Source organism: Lissotriton vulgaris, chromosome 12 (genome assembly GCF_964263255.1).
Source record: "Lissotriton vulgaris chromosome 12, aLisVul1.2, whole genome shotgun sequence".
Taxonomy (NCBI): domain Eukaryota; kingdom Metazoa; phylum Chordata; class Amphibia; order Caudata; family Salamandridae; genus Lissotriton; species Lissotriton vulgaris.
Window position 1 is genome coordinate 288287546 of NC_141700.1, and position 24450 is coordinate 288311995.

General features: G+C 42.1%; 1 protein-coding gene across 1 annotated transcript in view; it reads right to left on the reverse strand.

The window, feature by feature from the left end:
* The window catches only part of LOC147673983 (fatty acyl-CoA hydrolase precursor, medium chain-like), a 419415-nt gene that overhangs the window by 225260 nt on the left and 169705 nt on the right, over positions 1–24450 (reverse strand). The window contains exons 6-7 of the mRNA XM_086945068.1: positions 24167–24320; positions 22621–22734 (exon numbers count right to left, since the gene is read on the reverse strand). Coding sequence (XP_086801194.1) covers positions 22621–22734; positions 24167–24320 — 268 coding nt within the window. The remainder of the gene's footprint in view (positions 1–22620; positions 22735–24166; positions 24321–24450) is intronic.

Genomic DNA, 24450 nt, shown 5'->3' on the forward strand with positions numbered 1-24450 from the left:
TTGTTCTTGCCATCTTGAATAAACACCCTTTTACTAAAATAACCGTGTCAGTACTTCTTAAAAGTGGTGATGACGATGGGATGTAAATCCATCAACCGGGTTGCAGACTGGACCAGAGAAGAATTATGTTTCCTGAATAAAAAAAAAATCCTGGCCTTTAGGTAGAAACTGACTGCCTAGTGAGTGGCAACAACGATGGCTATGATCTGTGGTTGGATTTGTGCGGCACGCTGAAGTCAACGGTTAAGCTTGTGCAGTGCGCAACTTTCTCAAGTCAGATAACACAGAAGGATACCTGCGAGTCTGTGTGACCTTGACAGAACTAAGTTCAACGGAAGCCTGACTGCCAAGCGGTAAGCAGGTTTGAATATGGGGGAAGTTGGTATATGCTGGGCGAGTGCCAAACCAGCGATTTGAGGAAGATTGCAATTTGTACTTATTTGCTACCGGCCAGAGGAGTCAACATGAGGTTTTGGCCTGGCAGCTTGCGCATGTTGTCGTGATTCAAAAGACACCTTACCGGCACATGCGTGCAGGGACCACAAGTCAGTGAATGCTGAGGATCCGGGCACTGAGGTACCTTGTTCCGTCGACGCGAACTGGTCTCGCGAGTACATCGTCGAGGGTAGCGCCTGAAGCATTGCAACCACTACTGCCAAAAGAGCAGGACTGTGTGGTAACCGTTGGCCCGAACCGTTGCCTTGGCAACTGTGACTGCTGGCAGACGCATTATGTAAGATGCACCGTGAGTGTTAGTCGAGTGTGAACTGAAGGGGCTAGCTAAGCAGGAAACCAATCAAGGGTCGCAGTGAGGAGCCCAAGAGGAGAAGGAAACAGATGGAAGAGGAAGCTTCAAACAACTAGTGACTCTTTTATCTCGAGCAGCGGTGACCACACTATTTATTTTAAATTAGTTTGTCATTAGATAACTTTATGTAATGTGAATATGATTAACTGTGTGCTAATACTGCATTGGTAACCCACTGAGGAAGTAGGTCACTATCATATTAGGTATGGATATGTCCTCAATTATAGTTCTCCCAAATTTCTATAAAGTCCCGGAGAATCTGGAATGCCATGGGATAATTGGCTAGAATACTTTGAGACATATTTGGAAGCCATTGGTGGGGAAGATTGTGTGACTTCCCGAAATGTAGCATTATTGAAGCATATTTAGGCTGTCCAGAAATCGGTTAAAACCGAGTCTACCCGACAGTACCCTGCCGGATGAAAATCAGCTGACCCTGTTTAAACCGAGTATCACTGATTTTCATAGTTGTTCCGCCACTTGGCCACTTGATGGAGCCAAAGCATTAGAAACCATTGGCCTGCCTGTGGTGGCCTGAAGCGGAGGTGTCGGGGAGCTGAGGTGTGAATGGCCCGAGGGCAAGAGCAACACCAGGCCCCCTGCCTGGCTCACATGGTGGGGGGAAGAGGAGCTGTTGTTGTCTGCCATCTGTCTTACTGTGGCCGCACCCGAGTACTTCACAGGTCTTTAAAAAGACCATTTACTTAACAAGGCTAACTTTGAAATCGCTTGGAAGCACAGGCTAATTGTTGTAAGCGCTGGGTAGTGATTAGATGGCCAGTCGTAGGTTTAGGGTAGCTGAATTCTAATCCTGGCTCCTCAACAACGTGTGATCCTGGCCTTTGCCTCATCCTTCGTGCACTGAAACAATAGTTGCCTAGGAGCACGCGTGCACTCGACATCATAAGGCAGAGAAGCGCTGTACAAGTGATGTAAAAAAAGTTATTAATAATAGGGTGTACCTGTCTGCGGGAGATGTGGGCTCTCCTTGCTGTCCCAGCAGAGAGGCCTCCTCCTGCCCATGCCATACTCCATGGCCCTGCCCATCAGTACAATCTTCAGTGAGGGGCGGCTTGGGGGAGCTTTGGACCCTCAGTGCACATTCTCAGCTCTGGGCATCTCTCGCTGCTCCCAGCACTGCCCTCTCGGTGTGCATCTCTGCTCCTCCCACCCGCTACCCCCAGGGACCTCCCCCAAAACACGGTGAGCAGCTGCCCTGGTCTAGGGGTATCCCATTGTGATGGAGTCAGACCAGGAGTGCGCGCAGGCAGGAGGTGTCAGAGAGCGCACTGAGGTAAAGTCTGGGGGTCAAAGATTTATTCCCTTCCTCCCACCCCGATCACAGGGGCCACGCACAAGCACCTGGCTATGAGTTAGTAAATGAATTAATGAAGAATAAATGAATGAAGAACATGGCAGACCAAGGCTCCAAACATTGTCTTCCGCACGCTACAAGGAGGAATGAGTGTCAGTGTCAGAGAGAGGAGGATAATTTGACAAAGGCGGTGTGCGGGAGGGGGCATCTGGGAGACAGAGGGACGTGACACCAGTAGGGAGGGAGTGTTACTAGAGGAAGGAAGACGGTGCACACGTGGAAGAGAGGGCTGTGGTGGAAACAGGAATGTCACGAGGGAGAGGAGTGTCACTTAAAGCGGAGGGAGGGGGTATCACTTCCGGATCGAGTGACAAATGTTACCATGGGAGTTTGTGACACAAGGAACAAGGTGGCGCTATTAGGGAGAGACTGATATCACTCAACGAAAGAAGGAATGTCACAGAAGAGATTGTGCTATAAGGATGGAGGAAGGGAGGGAGGGAACGTCACTAAAGAGATGGATGTCACCCAAGGAGTGAGAGAACGTCACTAGGGAGAGGGACGTCACCCGAGGAGGAAAGGAATGTCACTAGAGAGAGGGATGTCACTCAAGGAGGGAGGGAATGTCACTAGAGAGAGGGACGTCACCCGAGGAGGAAAGGAATGTCACCTAGAGAGAGGGATGGCACTCAAGAAGGGAAAGAATGTCACTAGAGAGAGGGATGTCACCCAAGGAGGAAGGGAATGTTAGTAGAGAGGGATATCAATCAAAGAGGGATTAATGTCACTAGAGAGAGGGATGTCACTAAAGAAGGGAATTAATTTCACTAGAGAGTGGGATGTCACTCAAGGAGGGAAGAAATGTCACTAGAGAGAGGGATATCACTCAAAGAGGGAATGAATGTCACTAGAGAGTGCGATGTCACTCAAGGAGGGAAGGAATGTCACTAGAGATAGGGATGTTTCACTAGGAGGGAAATGAATGTCAGTAGAGAGAGGGATGCCACACAAGGAGTTGATTTTACAGCGAACAATGTATGGAGCAGAAGGGGTTAACCCCTTTGCTGCGCCGAAGGGGTTAAACAAACTTTTGCTGGACAGACATTTCCGCAAGATGTTGAAAGTTTGCAAAGTTTACAAAGGTAACACATTTCGCAAATATGTGAGATTTCAAAGTTTGTCATTTTCACAAAATTTCACACACCTGCAATTTAAAATGTAAGAGTTTGGTTTTAGGTTTAATTTTCTTAAAAAGCCTTCATAATAGCTGCAGTCTTCTGTTTAGAGCTACTCAAATTCTTATCAACTTGTGCAAGTCCATGGTCACTGAGAAATGTGTGAGATTTGTTAACAAAGGTGGGGGTAGTCTGGCAAGAATTAGTTAAACTGGGAACATGCTAATAGCTTGTCTAAGAGTGGTGGTCAGTGACATAGTTGTGGCATAACAAATGCGCACTCTGACAACGATAAGGGTCTGAACTGAAGACAACCAGAAGAGATGGCTGCAGGAGAAGGAAATTACCACTCAGGGAGTGAATAGAAGGGTTCAGCAACACCTGGGACATTTGTGCTGGGGTTGTAAAGGCAACTTGGATTATAACATAGTCAAAAACACAGGCAAATATGACTTGTAAGATTTATGCAGTTGAGCTCTGCAACTTCTTTCAAGCGCTGTCATTTAGTCTTTGGGAAGACAGCGTGTAACTTATGGATATTTTGATGTGTAATCTGTTCATAAAGAAAGCAGCTCTAATGTTGTGTTGGTGATTTGTATAATTCGTAAACCTGTAAAACAAGCTTTTGCAATGCAATCGGTCTCGCCTTTGGGACCTTATATGTATATAGCTATGCAGCACATTAGCCTGGGTGCTGAAACATCTACTGTACATTAACATGGAGGGAAAGTAAGCACTAAACTTATAAACAGCAGACCTTTGCTTAATAGACAAAAAGCAAGGCACATTAAAACAAGCGCAGGCGAGGTGGCCTGCGGCACTCCGAATTCAAGCAGTCAAAAAAACACACCTATTTGTTATACCATAGCTTGTTTGCCATGCAGAGCTCTTCTGAGTTTGGAGTGCCATCCAGTGCATGCAGTGGAATTCCGATGCCAATAGTTTCTAAAAATTGTTTTCCAAGTAAGAAGACCCTCATTACAACTTTAACAGCCATGCTTTTTCCCAGACCCGATACTTAAGTAGCTATTTACTTCACAGATTAGTAGCCCATTTACTGTAGCATGGTTTTATCTGTTGTGGCTATTTGTATAGTATAAAAGTTGATGGGCTATGACTTTATTTTCAAAGGCAAACAACACGAATGCATAATTACTATCAACACGCAGATATCTTAATCTAATTACCTGTCTAGCAATTAAAAGCAAGGAAAGTGAAAAGGAGCCCAATTGAAAACTATTAACCTGTCTGAGTTGTGCTATTAACAGCCCTCATAAAACAAGTTGATCTTAAGCAGAGCCAAATTTGTCAGTGAGAGAGTTGGTATGAATGTTAAAAATAGTGTTGCATTGGTAACCATCGCCAGCACAAGAGTAAGTTTCACAGGCTGTTATGCGCGAGATGAGACAGACATTCCTGTGTGTTTGATTGATTGTGATCTCAGAGCTTAGAACTGTCCCAAAAGCTCAGAGCAATGAACGCTGTCTTTGTGTTTGTAGTGTCCAGGCCGGCAGCAGCCCCGTCCTGAATAATGAAAAGGAATCCAGAAGGCAGGTGTGCCTTACAACTAATCCCTGCTGGCGAGCAGGCGGTAATCAGGTGCACGGTACACACAAGCTGTTTTCACCCATCCGTACATTGTCAGTGTTAGTCCTGGGTAGAGGTGTTGTACGACTTGACCCTTTCCCAATTTTTTTCTGCCTTTTATGTGCTTTACACTAATCATGGCCTCCAACTTCCCTATGGCCTCCACATTCACTATGTGCACTGTATGTGTTCTGTACAACGTGCACGCAAGGTGAACGCTTTGCCTGGGTTTAGAGATCGCTTAGCTGGCCGGACAGTTGCCTTTAAGTAAGTTACGTATTCACAAAGTTTGTCTATACCAGCAAAACAAAAAACAGCCCGTCCAGAAGGTGCTGGTGCCCAAGACAGCCAGGGGTCCTGCTATATCTGTACCCGCATGTGTTGCAAATGTTTTTAGGGCTCCTCTGACGTGCAACGTCATGCCAAACAAAGATGGCGTTGGCCTGTCCACCTGGGCCGTCTTAAAAGTGGACAAGGCTGTCACAAAGAAGCCTGATTTTCAATCATGTGCCACTGTTTGCCATAAACGATGACGCGAGCCACTGGGAAACAGGGGCGGGCTTCAAGTCCCTTCTGAATCCATATTTATTTCTAATCTCTTCAGAATCCTTGTTTAAAGCTAATGTTAAAGTATGCACTCAGTTCAACGCATGTTGCAGAACCTGTCCCAGAGAATGTCAACCTTCAGGTGTATCAGTATTGCCATGGAAAGTTACGTCACTGTCCAGAGTTGGCAAATTGTGTACTGGATGTTTTAGCGTTGCCAGTCTCAAGTGCCAATGTCGAGAGGGCCTTTTCACAAATAAAAGTTTACATGGGAAGGAAAGAGAGAGCACGAAAGACTTACTGAAGAACTATTGTATGGCGTACTACAATAAGTTCAACTTGTAAAAATGTGTTTGAACTTCATATACACTGTACGTACACTGTCTATATATCATGCATCAATGAAGAGAGAAAGCAATAATAAAAGCAAAGCGTTCCATAAACACAGGTAAAACACTGTTTCAGTTGATTGGCGCGAAAATGAGTAACAACTGAAAAGCACTGTTTCTTTGAGGTACTGAAATCACTGGAAAACACTGAAAAAACACCACTAGAATTTACCAAAAATAGAAACTGAAAACAGAAAAGCCTAAGCATAATTTAGAAGTGGAGGCTAGGAAAGTTTTGAAAACCTTACCAATACCCACATGGGTAAATTCTACTAACCAAGAAGGGGACGAGAGCGAAGAGGGCAAAGATCTACATGGGGACAATGCTAACGAATATACAGAAGTCATAAAAGTGCTGGAGGAAAATGTGGGGAAAAAAGTCATTATTGTAGTAGAGGCATAGATTGTTTTCAAGATCATAACAACCAGGTGAGAATCAGTAGAGCAATATAGCTCAGTGTTAAGGACATTAGCATCAACTTGCAGGTTTAGAGACCTACATGAGGTAATTATAAGAGATCAGTTTATCAATAGGATGAGTAAGATACAAGAAAGAATACTAGATTTAAAAGATCCATCCTTACAAAAAACCATAGAGGTGGGAAGAAGCATAGAGAAGACATCTAAGTAAGTCAAAGAATTGAGTAATGATCAAGCTAAAGACAAGGATGATTCTAGTAAGGTTTCCGTTGTGAAAAAAAATACAGTAAAAAAAAAGGGATGAGAGGAATATTAAAGAGACGTTTCTGAAACACCACCGTGTTTGCTATAGGTGTGGTAGTACAAAAGATACAGCTGATTTGGAGAGATGTTCTGCAACTTAAGTGAGATGTTATAAGTACAAACAACTGGGTCATTTCTCATGCATGTGCAAGTCTGACTCACCAGATGGCTGGAAAGGTCCAGTGCATGCAATCAGGGAAAACAGTGGGGAGGATTCAGATGTGAAATTGATGTTGTAGAAGTTTTGGTTGAGTGTGATGACATGACCAATGAAATTCATGAAGGTTACACTCCGCCCACGTGCACCATGGAAATTAATGGTGCTAAAATATTTGTTTGGGCATACTCATGCTCGTCTTACACCATCATCAGCAAGTGTAAATTGAGTCTTCAAGGCATAGAACCTGTAGGATATTGTGGAATTAAACTTTCAATACAAGGGTTTTTCAACTGCAAGTTATCATACAAGGCACTAGCTAGCAAGCTATATGTTGTGGAAAAAGAGAATGCATTATTGGGTTGGTGCAAACAGAAACTGTTGGGAATTGACTTGGTTCCCAACCACCCCCAAAAAGTGTTAGTAACTGAAGACGCTGAGAAATCAAGGTGGAGTGCCAAGTACCCCAAGTTGTTTGGAGGTGACCTGGGATGTTTAATGTTTAACCAAGTTTGAGCATCGTGTCGCATTAAGCTCAATACCGTTCCATGTGTACACAAAGTGAGGAATGTGCCATTTGCTCTCAAAGAACAGTTAAGCAAAGAACTGCAGATTGTGAGAGGCACAGGTTATAGAACCTATAGAGTTTCCTGAGTGTCTCTGTCCCATTGTTTTGGCACACAAAATGGATGGAAATTTGCGCATGTGTATAGAATTGAGAGATCTCAACCAGAATATCTTGGTTGACCACCACCCATTACCCCACATTAACGAGATGGTGTCTTCTGTTACTAATGCAGCTTATGTTTCCATGATTTATTTGTCAAATTCTTACCACCAAATTTGATTACACCGAGCATCTAAACATCTTACGTCATTCATAACACCAGAGGGTGCTTTCCAGTTCATACAGATGCCCTTCGGTTTAGCTTCTGCACTTGAAGTTTTCCAAATAGTAACGTAGAAGATTTAAAGAAAAATATCTAGAGTTTTAGTGTTTCAAGATGATGTTCAAGTTTAGGGCTCCAATTGTGAAGGCGTTGCACAAAACTTTAGATAAACTGCAGGAAGCAGCATTGACTGTGAGTGTCAGCATGTGCAGGTTTGGAGTCAAACAGGTTGACTACTTAGGACGTACCTTGTCTGGGGAGGTTGTGAAACCAAAAGAAAACCACTGTTGGATGCCATTGGTGGGGCGCCACCCCCATGTGATAAAGAACAATTACATTCATTCCTCGGACCAGCTGAATTCCATTCAATGTTTGTCCAACACTGTGCCAACAAGGTCCAGGTTTTAAGAGTATTAATGAAAAAGGGAAACAAGTTTCAGTGGTCAAATGAGTGCCAAGTTGCCTTTGACGATATCAAGGAACAAATACTAAGGGCAATTGCTTTGAAACCCTTTAACCCACAAGTCTTATTCTAGTGGATGCCAGTGCGCATGGCTTAGGAGCTGTTTTGATGCAGAAAAGACCTGGACAAGAGCGTGTGGTGGCCACATATACAGTTATAGAAAAGGAGGACCTAACATGCTGGTGGTATGCTAAATATTTCAAAACGTATGTGTGGGGAACACATTTTGAAGTAAAATCTGATCACAGACCCCTGATAGATTTGTTCACAACCACTAGAGCAGGCAAGGCGACACCAAGTGGTTGAATAGATTACAGGGGTATGATTTTATTTTGAATTATGTTTCCTGATATTGCAATATTAATGCTGATTGTTTATCTTGTTTGCCTTTGCAGTGTGTGAAAAGAGGATGATGAAACAAGTGATGACTCTGTTGTGGCAAGTGTATCTGAATCTTCTAACAGTGCCATAACTGAGGTTGAGTGGAAACAGGCCGTAAAGGAGGAAAACATTATGAGGGAGTTGTTGAATGAATTGTCCAGGCCTTCTAAATCCAATCTAGTCTTGAAAAGAGATTTTGGTGAATTATGAATGGTATGGTCAGAGCTTTTGGTTGAGGATGGTGTGGTGCGCAGGGATAGCAGATTAGTGGTGCTAAATGGTTTGCAATCAAAGTTACTCAACTTATTGCATGAGGGACAAAGTGGAATGCCAGGAATGAAAAGGAGAGCGAGGAAAACATTTTGCTGGCCGGGAATGGATAGAGAGGTGGGAGGGTGTGTTCAGAATTGCGTGGATTACATCCGTAGTGACAATTCCCACCAATCTGAAGAATCTTCCATTGCGCCAACCAAGTTACCTGACAAACCATGGCAAAGGGTGGCTATGGATATTTGTGGTCCTTTCTCAGCCAAGGGCATAACAAAAAAGTATGCAATTGCATTTATAGACTACTACTCAAGGGGTGCTTCACACTATCAAAAGGGGGAGGAGGTAAGGACCTTACTTCTCCCTCCTCTGAGTAAACCTCATCACACGTAAAGAAGTAAGGAATCAGAGTCCCATCTTTTAAGGAAAGTGCAAAGAGTAGCAAAGTGCAATGCTTTGTAAAAGCTGCCCTCATCGACAACAAGTTGTGGCATGCTTAATCATAGGGCTGCTGCGACACCTCTGTGCAGACCAACGCTAGAGGTGGAGCAATTGGGTGGAGTAGACAATACAAACACAAAGAAAAGGAAAAGGATCCAGAAAATGATAAGTGCAGGCAATAAGTTTAAAACTTACTAAGGGATATCCTAATAACAATTGTATTCCTGGATTCCCTTGTTAGGGTTAAAAGGATGGTGGTGAGGTATGTGTATTAAGCACCCATCAAGCCTCCGTTCTGCAAAAAGGTCAACCTGTTTCTGCCGGATTACGTGTCTCCATCGGCTTTCATCAGGACTGTCTGATCCCTGTACTTACTCTCTTTCTTGTCTCTCACAATTAGGATATCTGATTACTACACCTGTAACTTGCTAATTTTGGTAGGTCCTGCAATCATAATCCTATTAGGATCTGTAAGTGAAGATAGTATAAAATACAAGTGAAAATAATAATTGTATTAGTTATAGAAGTGAATATCAGGTGGATTAAATGTGATTAAAAAATATGTTTTGCTACCTTTGTCCTTTTTACAACCCTTATGGTGCGAAGCAGCCTGTATATTTGTTATTTTATCACGGCTAGTGGGAGGCAGTGCCCTATGTTGCAGGTGAAATCCACGTTTGCATATGATTTAAAAGCATCTGTTCCTTTAATAATAGTATGAACACACCTATCAATGCTATATGAGAACATCATGCTTTGATGGTTTCATGCATATACCCTCGCTAGAAATGCTGAGGTACTGATGCCACAAATTCGGTTAGCCTTTCCGAGTTTCATTTAGGGTACCGCTAGAAATGGCACGAGGAAAGAGGGCAACCCCCTGTAGTCACAGACTAGTAGGGAGATTTGTGCTAATAAACGCAATGTTAGATTGAGAAATTTCACAACATTGCTCTTCATACATTCATTTGGTTCTACACATAATCTGTAGAGATTCTAGAGAGGTGAAATGGTAATATCATATGTTTTCTACTTGTCTTGTACTTAAACCAGACAGTGATTATTTCTGCTTGTCATCACGTCTCATGCTGTACGGCCCATAGCACTACGTGTCTGCACAGATCACACGCTACCCGCATTCAACCTGCCCAGACACCTCCTTACTTCATCAAGGGTAGTGGGCCTCAGGAATAATGTCCCTTCTGGTGCTGTACAGGTTACAGGACACAGTACTTTACTTGAGGCTCTGCTTCCCGTCATGTGGCCAGGGGTAGGGGCGTGTGATGTCATGACACCGGCACGTCAACAAGCGTTGTAACACTAGAAAACTGACTTTATTGGCCTGTCACTACTGTGGTGTGCGCGTGAGGGCATCGGCCATCAGACTTGTTAACCCCATCGGCACACCAAATCTCTGTGCCATTCAAAATGCACACTGCTGATGAATCTTAAAACTAGGGGTTGGCCCTTTCTAATGACAAATAATAAATATGTTTTGTCGAGTGTTTGAGAGACCTCTCATATTAAATAATTATTGTTTTATTCAGCATTTGTCTGTCGTAGTCGCAAGGTATCAAATAAGATAGCAGCTCTCTTAATAATTTTAATATTACTAAAAAGCTGTTTGTTTATTGCGATATTTTGACCCCCTTACATATGATAGTAATCCAACGAGGGGAAACAGCATTTACAATGCTGTTTCCACAACGTATACATTTACAACCGTGGTCATTGTAACAACCGCGGTTGTACAAGCATATGTTGCCTATGGTACCTTACCATACGGTACCTCGCATGCCTCTACATTGCAAGTCGTACCAACAACTTGCTGTAGGAGGGGTGCAACACCACGGAATGTGTGGGATTTTATAGCCCACACCTTCCCTGCTTTTACACAAACTGGCGTAGGAATAGTAATTAATACTATTTCTAAGTCCAGCGTGCCCCTGACAGCATGTCGTTGATATGACTTGCGATGTAATGGCACACGTGGTAACAATGCAGTCGTTGTAACTACTGCATTGTAAAGCCATGTGAAATAATGTATGCACTGAAACATCATACATTCTCCATCGTATATCTTACGGGGGGACTGAAAAGATGTAAATAAATGTAAAAGAATGATGTAGGTTTAAGCAAGGTTTATTCTTAAACACCCTAACCATCAGCTACCAGGCAGCAACTGAATACTACAGGAATATTCATCATCTTAACATTCTAGGTTCCAAGGTACAGACATATGATAGATATAAATAGAATACTACACATCCTCTTTCTTATAACAAGAGAGAACTTGCAGATGAAATACAAATAAAACAGCTTCATAAAGCAAGCATCAGAATTACAGAATAAAACAGAATGCAGAGCAAAGAATCATAGCATAAGAAAATTTAAAGAAACTTTCAAGTAGTGTAATCCTTGAGATAAGTTGGAACTTTCTTAACACGTGTGCTAAATCTATTTGGAGGTACCTCAGAGCTATTAGAAGGAACAGAATGATGTACACTAGAATCCATATCAGAATTGCATTTTTTAACAATAGCAAAACGATTTAAATTCCATATCTTTCCATTTTCCAATTTCACAGAATTACTAAAACATTTGATAACCTTCATGGGAGAAAAGTATTTAGACCAGGACAAAGAACCTACTGGAGCTCTGACCTTTACTTCATCCCCAACTGCAACTTTTCCTTCTTTTACCCTTTTTCTTTCATCAAAACACAACTTATTTTTTAAACACAGTTTTATCTCTCTTAGTCTCCAATCACCAATACCATTATCTTTTACCCCTTTGCCCAGAACATCCATGCCGGACTCAAACTAGTATTAGGAGTTCTTCCTTTAAATAATTCAAATGGAGTTTTCATGGTAGACATCTGAGGAGAAAACCTATGCACCAGAATACACTTTTGCAATTCTTCCTTCCAATCTAACGCATTAACCCTAGAAAGTTGAATATTTTCCTTTATCACCCTATTAAACCTTTCCACGGTTCCATTGGTCTCTGGGTGATAAACCGATGATCTTTTATGTTGAATGCCACACGATAACAAAAAATCTGACATCATACCAGAGCAAAACTGAGGACCATTATCTGACAACAGAGATTTCGGAAAACCCTCTCTTTTAAAAATTTCCTTTAAAAAAATCTATGACACATGAAGAGGTTACCTCTGAAACAGAAGAGATCTCAACCCACCTTGAATAAAGATCAATCACAACTATTAAAAAAGGAGTTCGATGTTCACCTGAAAGTGGACCCACAATATCAATAGCTATATCTTCCCAAGGTCTATTAGGAAGATTACGACAAATCATAGGAGCAGTGCGAGAAACTAAGATTTTATCACTTACTTTTCATTGCAAACATTCCCTCACCTCCCTTTCAATTTCCAAATCCATCCCTGTCCACCAAAAAGAACAACAAATCCTTTCCTTAGTTTTTACAATTCCCATATGACCTTGATGTGCCTCTTCAATCAGTCTTTTCCTCAAAGAGCTTGGTGGAATCAACTTAGAACCCCTTAAAAGGATACCATTCTCCACAGACAACTCATTCTTAATCAAATGCCACACTTTAGATAAGACTTTGTCAAAATTAAGCATGGGCGAATTTTGCGAATCTGGCGTTCGCAAATTTTGCGAATTTGCGAACTCGCAATCCGCAAAATCCGCAAATTCTTGCAAATTTGCGGATTTTTTTTTGTGTTCGCAAGGGTTTCCTCCAGTTCGCGAGGATTTTGTACCAGTTCGCGATTGCGAACTTACTTGTCGGCACACAACGGTCGCGACTGTGTTGTTTCTACGTCTTGTTCATCATCACAGGTTCACAGCACCCTCTGTTTCAACACTGCCACCCTCTGTTTCACCCATGCCACCCTCTGGTACATCAATGCCACCCTCTGGTTCATCATCATCACTGTAGATTATGGGGGGAAAAAGCAAGCACACCTGCCCTGCTTCAACTGACATGAATTAATTTGGGGTTGATTTATTAATGTGTCACTGTTTTAAAATTCCAGTCTGCACCTGCTTCCTTATCTGTAATTTGTTTTCTGTTGCAGTGCAATTTTTTTTTTCCAGGACCTTTGTGGCCTACTTGTAGCTATTCTATGATCCGGCTGTGAGGGTCAGAGCAGGGTCATACAATTGTTGCAACTAGCAACTGAACTCTGGAGGGGCCCCAGTCAGGAAGCACTACAGGGAATGGTTACTAATGATGAATTTGAACTTTTGCACCTGCTGCTGAGTGCTTTCAGTTTAGCAAAACTCGTTTTTCTGCAGAATAGCAAATGTAATGCCAACAAACTTACTTGTGAAAGTTTATTTCTAATCCAAAAGTGATCCAAAGAAAGTCAAAAGGCCTCAAATCCAAAAAAAGGCAGGCAAATATCAACCTGAGGAGTTATTCTGATAAAAATCATCATTTTCAGAAGGTCTATGCTGCTTGCTAGTGGATTTCTTGTGCAGAATTGCAAATTTTGTAATTTCGCGAGTGCGAGATTGTTGCTGCCCGCCGCACCTACATGTTTGCAATTGCGAACTTACACCGCACGCCGCAAAATTGTATCACCAAGAAAAATAAATCCCCTGCGTGCGAATTTGCGGATTTTCGGTAAATTCGCGAGCGTTCTCGGATTGCAAATTTACCGAAAATCCGCAAAATCCGCGAGCGGAACGGATTTTCCGCCCATGCTTAGTCAAAATCAGAATTCCTTGTAACAGAAGAAATTACAATTTTAATCTCACAATCTTTACTACACTCCTCCAACCATTCCTCTTCAAGTATGACACCTGAGGTAATTTCACAAACATTTACCTCACTTTCACAGTCACCTTCCTCATAAACAACTCCTTGAGAGTCATCAACAAGACGTGAAAGACAATCCACAGATACATTCTCCACACCTGGTATATAGTCAATGCCAAAACAGAATTCCTGAAGATTAGGCATGAGCGGATTTTGCGGATTGGCAATCCGCGAATTTGCGGATTGCGAAAATCCGCAAAATCCACAAAATCCGTGAATCCTCGCGGATTTTTTTTTTTATGTTCGCACGGGTTTCTGCAAGTTCGCGAGGGTTTTGTACAATCTCGCAAATTGCGAAATTGTACAAAACGCGTGCGAACTTGCAGAAACCCGTGCGAACACAATGTGCCCAGTAGGGTATGTGCCTCTTGTGTGAATAAAAGGTCAGAGAAAGATCAGTTCAGCAGATGAAGAGAAAGAAGTTCGGGTATTGCGCTTGTGAAAGTCAAGGATGCAAAGCCTATCCAGCATCACAGCTGATTTTCCACGGTAGATTTGGGAAGAAGGCACACCTGTCCAGCCTCGACGACGCCCACGATTGTTTTTGGGCTAATGAATGAGTCACTGAATTTGAGCATCAACTAGTTCGAGCGACCATGTGTGTGTTACTATGCAATCGCCCCGAAGGGCGCAGGGGTCCCTTGAGTGAGCTGTAAGTGTAAATAACTATTTTACAATGGCGCCAGCAAGCTGCCAGCGCCGTTGTAAAATAGTTACAAAGTTAGCTTGCACAGGAAGCATTTAGATAAAATAAAGCAGCACCTGCTTCGTTTTATCTAGTGGTTCCTGTGCAAGCTAACTTTGTAACTATTTTACAACGGCGCTGGCAGCTTGCTGGCGCCATTGTAAAATAGTTGCATGAGTGGGGGTTCAACTTTTGAACCTGTTACGTTCGCAGATTTTTTTTTGCGGATTTCCCAAAAATCCGCAAAATTCGCGAGCGTAACGGATTTCCCGCTCATGCTTACTAATCACCCATTTTCTGATTCTTGAAGAAACATTATCCAAACCTTTCACCATGAAAATCTCTCTTAGAGGTTTATGATCGGTACAAACTTTAAAGTTATGACCCCACAGAAAATTCCTGAACTTCCTTAAAGCCCAAAATATGGCCAAGGCTTCTTTCTCAATGACTGAATAGTTCAGTTCTGCACCTCTCAAACTCCTTGAAGCATAGGCAATAAGCTTCTCTTGTCCATTCCTTCTTTGTTTCAAAATTGCCCCCAAACCCTTAGAACTTGCATCCGTAATAACATATGTCTCTTCAAAAGGAACAAATGCTTGCAAATCTGGAGCAGCAACTAAATCTTTCTTGATATCCTCAAACTCCCTTTGACATACATCCGAGAACTTAAATTCCTTGTTTTTTCCTAAAAGACCTCTTAATCCACCAGATTTACTTGCTAAATTTTTGATGAACTTTCCATAATATTCCACCATACCAAGAAAAGAAACAACCTCCTCCTTATTCTTTGGTGATACCAGATTCTTAATAGTATCATCCAATTCTTTCTTAGGTGAAATACCAACCGCTGATATACAATGACCTAAATAATTCACCTCCGAGACAGAAAATTTACATTTCTCATATTTTAAAGTCAAACCAGCATTTTCTAATCTTTCAAGAACTGTCCTTAAAATGCTATCATGCTCTTCTTGATTCACACCATAAATCAACAAATCATCTTGATAGCATTTTACAGACTTTATACCTTTCAAAATGGATGCCATAACACGTTGAAAAACCGACGCAGCATACACAAGACCAAACAGCATTCTCTTATACTTGAAAGCACCCATCGGAGTGATAAACGCTGTAAGGTCTTGTGAATCCTGCGTCAATTCAATTTGATGATATGCCTGAGTAAGATCAAGTGTTGTAAAAATTCTAGCATCACCTAAAGATGATAATAATTCATCTATATTAGTCAAAGGGAATTTGTCCACGACAACCTCCTTATTGAGTGACCTTAAATCACAACATAATCTTATATCGCCATTGGGTTTGTTGGCAACAACAATTGGAGCCAACCATTCAGTTGCCTCAACAGAAGTAATTATATCTTGTTCTTGTAATTTTTTCAATTCTTGTTCAACTTTTTCCTGAATAGCTATTGGAATCCTCCTAACCTAAGCAACCACAGTACAGATCATCGAGGGTATGTTTCATTTCAGCGGAATGGGTGGTAAATCGTGTCATTGTCCTCTCACACCTAATGTTGCTTCTGTTTTCCATTATCCTCACTTTTGCCTCCTGTGATGTAATCCCCACATATATTAGATTACACAGACATCTAATCATGTATATTACGTTTGTGGAGTTACTATTTGTATGTCGAAGTTGTTCCCACGGGTAGTTGAGCCACACGTCTATACTTTTCTTGTTCGCAGTGAGCCTACATATGTCACAGGAGCCGCATCTGGTGTGCCCCCGTGGCCAGAGGGAGTTCCCACAAGCCTTTTTTTGCTCCTTTAATGTTATTGGATGGGGTCTCGTGTGGACTAGATGGTCCCTGATATTAAGGCTTCTGCTGGAGGAGAACAATGGTTTCTCCAGGTTCAAGCCGTTGGAATTGAGTATTCGTCAATTTCTGCAAATAGAGAATAAGTTTAATCTGTGTCGAAGCCGTGTTAAATGTCATCACGCAGATGGCATTTTTGTTTGGTGGTTTTTCCACCTTTTCCAGGAGGGCCTCCCTATGGCAGTACTGTGCTCTCCTCTGAGCCTTACGGACTACTCTAGTGGGGTATTTTCTGCCCTCCAGTTTCACTGCTAGTGTTTCTGATTCCTTCTCAAAATCTTCAAGGCTAGAGCAGTTCCTCCGTATCAGCAGGAACTGGCCTACCGGGAGGTTTCCCAAAGAGATTTTAGGTGGAAACTCTCAAAGAGCAGATGGCCGTTCCTGTCAGTGGGCTTATGGAAAAGCAGTGTGGTCAGTTTTGCTCAGTACGGAATGATTTCCAAGTTGAGGAATGGTAAACAAATTTTTTTGATCGTGGAAGTGAAATGTAGATAGGGATTCTGGCTGTTGAGCCATTGTAGAAAGTCTTTAACGGATTGTTCAATGCCTTTCCAAATGAGGATGACGTTGTCAATAGAACGTCTCCACATCCTAATGTTGGATGTTCAAGGGCTTTCAGGTGTGAAGATGTACTTTTGCTTGAAAGAGGATACATAGAGGCCTGCTAAGCTTGGCGCAAAGGCACTACCCATTGAGGTCCAGTGGGTTTGTAGAAAGTACATACCCTTGTACTCAAAAACGTTATTCGTCACTGATGTTTCAGCCAAGGGAATAATGAATGACCTAGGGGTGTACTTTTGTGACCCCTGAGCATATGGAATTTCCTCAACCACTCTTAGTGTTTCTATTTGGGGGATGTTGGGGTAGAGGGACTCCATGTCCACTCCCAACAGGAACTCTTCTGCTGGGTCAAAATCCATGTCTTTGAGTAAGTTTAGGAAATCAGTGGTGTCCTTTAGGTATGCCTCCCTGCTTTGTACCAAAGGTTTAAAGAAAAAATTACAGAATTGTGACAGTGGTTCCAAAATGGATCCGAAACCTGCGGCAATAGGCCCGCCAGGGGTTGGTCGGCTAGCTTTGTGCACCATCAGGAGAGTGTAAAAGTATAGCACTACTGGATCTTTTTGTGACAGGAAATTCCCTTCATATTCAGAGATCCAATCATTACTAGTGGCCTCTTCTATCAATATGGTGATCTCTAGTCTCAATTCTGGAGTGGTGTCTCTCGGGAGGACTTTGTAGTTCCTTGCATCATTGAGTAATGTGGTGCATTAGTCAAAGGCTACTTTTGTTTGGAGGACTATAGCCCCTCCCTTGTCTGCAGGTTTTAAACCACGTATTGGTTTTCCTTCACTTAGTTCAGTGCCTCTTTCTGCTCCCTGGTGAGATTTCTGAATGGTTGCATGTAAGTTCTGGCCAATTCTTCCACTTTGTGTACTACTGCTCATTCAAATGTGATGACTTCACGGGAGAGTGCTGAGCTCAAAGGTGCCAAGCTGGATTTTGGGCAACATTTAGAGTCTCCTCTACCCTCTGTTCTGTCTGCGTGTCCCTCAAAAATGACCTTTAGTCTGGTAGTTCTAAAGAATTCTGAGAGCTCTTATCTCAGTTTTAAGCTGTGCAAAGTGTTAGTCGGTACAAAACCTGGGCCTTGGTTCAGCAGTTTCTTTTGAGGTTCAGTGAGCAGGATATCTGTTAAGTTCATCACTAAACTCACTCCCTGCTTGTGCCTGGTGAGGGGTCCCGTGACATGCTTCTTGTCACTCTCTGATTGAGGTCCTCCCACTGTACTCCTTGTGCTCCTCTTTGCTTGCTTCTGCCTCTCCCCCTGCTTCTCCCTAAAAAAGAAACAGAAGTTTGTGGACACTGTTGATTGTGAGGCCCTTGTATAGGTGGAAACAATTGGAACAAGGGAGGCTATCTGAATCCTTGACCTGGGTAGTTATGGTACATGGGGTTGAACTTTGGGCGTGGGCCTGGCACTGGCCTCTGCCTCTACCCCTTCTCTTTGGTCTTGCCTCATAGTTGCTCCCATCACACTTAAGCTCATGGTATCCATAGTCCTCCTCCCTGCCTGTGGTCCCTTCTTCATTTCCTCCATTTTTCTCTGAACGTATTTATCAGTTGTATACAGATCTTTTTGTAATTTATTAATCTTAGATTGCATCAAGTAGTCTTTGTATTCTCCTATTTCTTTGTTTGTTTCCCCCAGCCTCCTTATATATATATATAGCTAGTACTATGCTTGTTTTCAAGACCTGTTCACTAGCCTGTATCTGGATGAACAAAGGGTCTGCTATTCTCTTGGCTGTGGTGATGATCAGTACCAACCAATTCCTCGTACATTTCCACGCTATCAGGGCCAAATTTCTCCTGAAAGCAGTCTCTTCTAGAACTATTAGTGGTTTGTTGGTCACTATTAGACCTCGAGGGGCTGTATTGACCCTCAAGTACTCAGTAAGGATAGCCCAGTGTAGAATGGCTTTGACATGTGTTTTTTCCTCCAAGTGGCCAGAGGTGGCATTAACAGGAGAAATGATGGCAGCTAACATGATAGAATTTTGTGATAATAGAATTTTGTGCCCACATTTCTCGTAGGGAGGGGTTTCCAGAAACCCTGGTCACGTACAATGGGCCCCAATTTGATGCACATGAATTCAAAGTATATCTGTCAAAAATGGGAGAGTCGTACCACACCACGTCTGTATATCATCCTAGGGATAATGGTCTTGTTGAGAGATTCAACCGAGTATTAGGGGAATGTATACAGTTATGTGAGGGAGTTAGTAGAGATTGTAGGGAGGCGATCAAGGAGATGTTATGGAGCTACAACAGTACGCCTCACTCTGTCACAATGGAAACTCCTTTCATGCTTTTGAAGGGAAGACAGACAGGTACCAGAGACTCACCAGCATGGATGTTTAGGGGTGCTATGTGATGTGTGGATAAGGAGGATTTGCAATGCAAGATAAGCATGTAAGGAGACACAATGACAAGTTCAGAAAGGGGAGTCGCATGTTCATGGTTAGAAATTGGGTAAGGACCAGCAAGATGAGTACCCAGAAGGTGCGTCAGAAGGGTGATTGGAAATAATTTATGGTTGGACGATGGAAAGTGTGGAATGTTCAAAGAATCACATTGTGTAATGAACTGGAATGAGACACTTGGTTAAGGAAGTCGGTTGTGGTGTGGCAGAAAGTTTGGGTGACGATTCTGCTGCTGTAAAGAAATATAATAAACATGTCAAGAGGAGACCCAAGTGGCAAGATGACTATGTATGTTCATAGTCATACCAGAATGCAGCTACCAGGAACATGTGTAATCGGAAAAGTACCTTCTTTTAGTTATGTAGTTTTCCTTTAGTTTCATAATTTTTTTATTTTTGTTTATTGTTGGCAAGGGTAGCTGTGTTTTGTCTTGGTAACTGTTGCTAGCCTCCCAAGATCCAGGAAGGGAGGCTAGCAGATAGGAAGACTGTTGCTGGAAGAGAAGGACGTGTTCAGGGATTGATCCTCCCATCTTGAATAAACACCTTTTTACTAATTGAACTGTGTCTGCACTTCTTTAAAATTACGTACTCCGCATTCCGAAAGGATGTAACCGACAAAGAGGACTGGTCACAACAACGACAATCACGCAGCTTATCAATGCCATATCACATTGTCAGTTTTTGATTTTATCTAACAGCGTGATCTTTTATCCAAGTAACAGTTGCTCTTTTTATAATGACATCCTTTTATGGAGGTTAAAATCCAGAGATAAATTTTCACTGTTATAAAGTTTCGCTAAAGTGCCCAAGGCTGAAATCGATAAGACCAACTGAACCTCATCTACAGTGCTTCTGTTGTTTATAATTAACTAACCGTTTTTCTGAAATTAAATTCATATATTCTGTTGACTCATACAATCTGTATGCCTTTTAAGTTAATAGAAAGTATCAGGTGGTTGTAACAGGGGATTTAATGGAGTAAAACTGAGTTTTGTAAAGTATTGTGTTGGAAGGGTTTTTTAAATTCTATAGGGCTGTTGACCAAAGTCTATGAACTAACACAAAAAATGAATTCTCAACATCCGCATTAGGACCATTTACTTGGAGTGCCTCTAACATTTCAGAAAAGAAGAACCTAGGACCAGATGTCCTATTTCCTGGCCTCTAAATGCTAGTTGCAATTTGCAACCATTAAACATTGCCATCCTCTGTACCATTGGGCCAGCTTGTAAAAACTGATTAAACTGAGTCACAACTTGACTTGCTTAATTAATATTTATTAAGTACGTTGCAAATTGCAGCTAAGAAGGATTGGCCACTATCACAGAGATGGTGGAATGTGAGGATCAGCAAACCATTATGTCTGTGACTGATTTTCAATAAAGTAACCTTTTTTTTAAATGCAGTCAGTTTTCTTTAAAGAAAATAGGTCTGCATTTAGAAAGAAAAGTTTCCTTTTTTTAAAAAAGGTTGTGTCAGAATTGGCAGTGGTGCCATGGACCATTCTCTTCTTCTCAAAAAACATTTTTTAACATTCACAAAGTGGCAAAGACCCCAAAGGGACCTCCTTTTTGTGTGAATGGATTACTGTCCAAATTCAGTGGTTGGTAACTTTTTAGTGGTTTATGATCGCTATTTCAGTCCTTATGCCTTGATACACATGGACAAAAATAGCTATTTGAAAGAGATGCCTACCACACACCCTTTACAAAAAGTGATTATTTATCCATCTCTAATGCAATATAGGAGTTGCAAGAAAGTTACTGACTCCTAAAAGGGTTTTAGTACATTGCCAAAACTATTTTTGTAGTCACAAACTCCCAATCATAGCATTTGAGACCATAAAAAAACTTTGTACATCTGGCCCACAGTCTTGATTTCTTTTTGATATCTAGACCAAACAATGTGCCATGTGCTTTTTGTTCACATTACCACCAGAGGCTGTATTATGGAAAGTACCCAAGGGGAACAACGGGCATGTGCGCCGCTTGCCCTCTCCTGGCGCACTTTGGTCTTACCGAAAAGGCCGCAGATGCTTGTGCTGCCCTTTCTGTAATACAGATAGTGCTGGTGAACAAAAAGCACCAGAGCTATCACCAGAAGATGTTCCCTCATTTGCATGGGGGCATGGCCTCATGCAAATGTTAGAATCCTTTGCTTCTCAGCCTGCGCAGTATTATAGATTCGGGCGCAGAGGCAGAGAATTTGTCAGGAGGTGCACTGATAGTGCTCCACCTAATAGGTAGTTCTCTGTCAGTGCACCTCCGATAGCAGCCCTTTGGAGTGGAGAAAGGGGGTCCTATGGAACCCCCAGACATCCTCTTGCAGGCAGGTGCAGTCACTCACTGCAGACTGAAATTTGCACAACCAAGTTGGACACATATTGGAAACAGATGCATGCCCTCTCATGACTTCAAATGGATTTACCCTGGTGGTACTGTTGGAGCATAACCGATGAGACCACAAAATACTCTCCACAGCTCCTTGTACCTCAACCCTGTTCTGAATCGGCCACTGTGTGCAATCCATAAAGGTGTAATTAAGTTTCTCCACAAGGCCATTGTACTGTGGATGATAAAGTACAATTCTGTGTCTGATAGCATTTTCCTCCCAAAACTCTCTCATCCATCTGGAAGGAAATTGGACACCATTGTCTGATACAATTTCCTTGGGGCACGCCTCCATTAAAAACACATTTTTCATGAATTTGTTGGGTTCTTCCATTAACTCCAACTCCCACCATTTTCTATAATAATCTGCCATAACCATGGCAAATATCAACCTCCGAGGAAGAGCATTAAACAGTCTGATGAAATCAATCACCAAATTAGATCATGGACCCTTAGGCACTTCAGTTGGTTGTAGAGGTACAGGTCCAGTTTTTAAAACCTAGTCACTATTTGAATAAATAACACACCCCTTGACCATTTCTACTGTGTCCTGGTCCATATTTGGCCACCAGCACCTCACCATTCTCTTGTACAAGACACTAAGTAAAGTTTTGCGTATCTCACAAATGTCTTTATGCTGACCATAAAAGTGCGTGCACTAGTCCACACCCGAACAACAGTACACAAATCCCCCTTAACATTCTATGTGTGACGTTGAGGGCATTGATAACATCGGCACAAAATAGTATAAAATATTGAACTTACATCACGAATGAGGAGTACGACATCATGTTTGGTAGTGAACAAGCCTGGAAAGAGAATTGACCCACTTTGAGATATCGCCTTATGGAACAATCCCTTGGACAAGGGAGACAGGACCTGTCAAAGGAAGATTTTTTTATTTGAATGGTGTAGACACTACACAATTTCAAAAGTGAGCAAGAATTATTAATAAATGTAACAACACATTAACAGATCTATGAAGCATATGTTGGTCGGACTTTCGTAAGACTACTTTAGAATATAAGATGTATCTGTTTTCCGTTATTCACCGCTGTGGTGTCTCGGAACTAACATTTCACAATTAATTTCCCTGATTTGAAACAATGCACAGGAAAGCAATACATTGACTTCTTCCTCTGTTTTTCCACTCATCCTACAGAGGTTTGATGGACATCCTGAAATGTTAAGTACTCATCAACTGAAGCCCCAATCTGCTGCTGACCAGTACCTGCTTCCCACTCTCTAGAAGAGAACAAAAGCATTGTATTTGGGAATGTAAGCACTTGAAGGTCAGATTTAGGTGGTGGGAATGTGTGTGGGGGGGTTCAGAGCACCTGTTTTTGTGTAAATATATAGGACATTCAAGTGGAGAGATGCCAGAGGAAGGTGTGGGAGGGTGCAATAAACTGGATGTTTTTAATGGATTTTAAGAAAATCCCAGTGTGAGGATGGAAATGAAGTCGTATTTCAGGTACCTCCTTCATTTATTTTATGACGGTTAGCAGGAGGCAATGGTCAATGGATGTGGCAAGAGGAGGCTTCTATTTGTTTAGAGTGGGCCATATTCGATAAATGCCCCTTATTAGTCTGAACACTTTAACAGATCAGATCAGGGGGACTCTTGGGACAACTACAACATACAAATGTAGGTGTGTAGGCGCCAACAAAGGAGTGCAGCCTTTGATCAACTACTCAATCTTCGCTCTTTTGCCTATAACATTACTTCAATATATAGAAAAACAATGCGATTCATCCCTAATCATTCACACTACTGTATATCCCACATGAGCACGAAGCTTACTGAATTCTTTTAATCTGGTGTACCCTGAGAAGCCCACAGAAGCACTGCAGATGTTCTCATTGCACTGAGAATTTTGTGGCAGATGGCCCATTACAGAGTGGTATGACACAGTTTTCTTTCTAAAAAAAATACAGAACTGTTTCCAGGATGATTTTGATTTCCTTAAGGGTGTAACCAAGGCTCCTCAAGGTCTGAGCATAATGCCACCACGAAAATCAACGTAGGCCCCTCCATGGGGGCCTGCCCACAGTTTGAAGATTTCTAGCTTAGATCAAGGCAGAAAAATAGGGGCTGGGGCACTACGGTGTCAAATTGGACTTATTTTAATCAAAGATCACAATATTTATCATTTCATTGAGATGAATTTCTGAATATATGTGCCAATCCTTCAAAATTCCAAGAGCTGCTTTATGGTTGTAGAGATATATAAAACTGATCCAAACATAATTAATTCTGACTTGGAACGTATTGACTTTTGGTCATTAATGTACTTATTGAAAAACTTACGAGTGCTGAAACGCTTACTCCTCCCGCAGATTCTCCAAATATTGTGACAGATTCTGGATTCCCACCAAAATGTAAAATATTTTCTCGAACCCACTGCAAAGCAGCCACTTGATCCAGGAGTCCCCAGTTTCCACGAGCATGCTCATCACCAGTACTAAAAAAAAGGAATCAGTGACCAGCCAAATTAGATTTTATTTAAAAACAAAAGATGTTTAGCTGTCATTCAGTGGCCTAATATTAGCCCCTGCAGCTCCGGGGTGGAGGGGCCACCTGAGCTCCAGGGG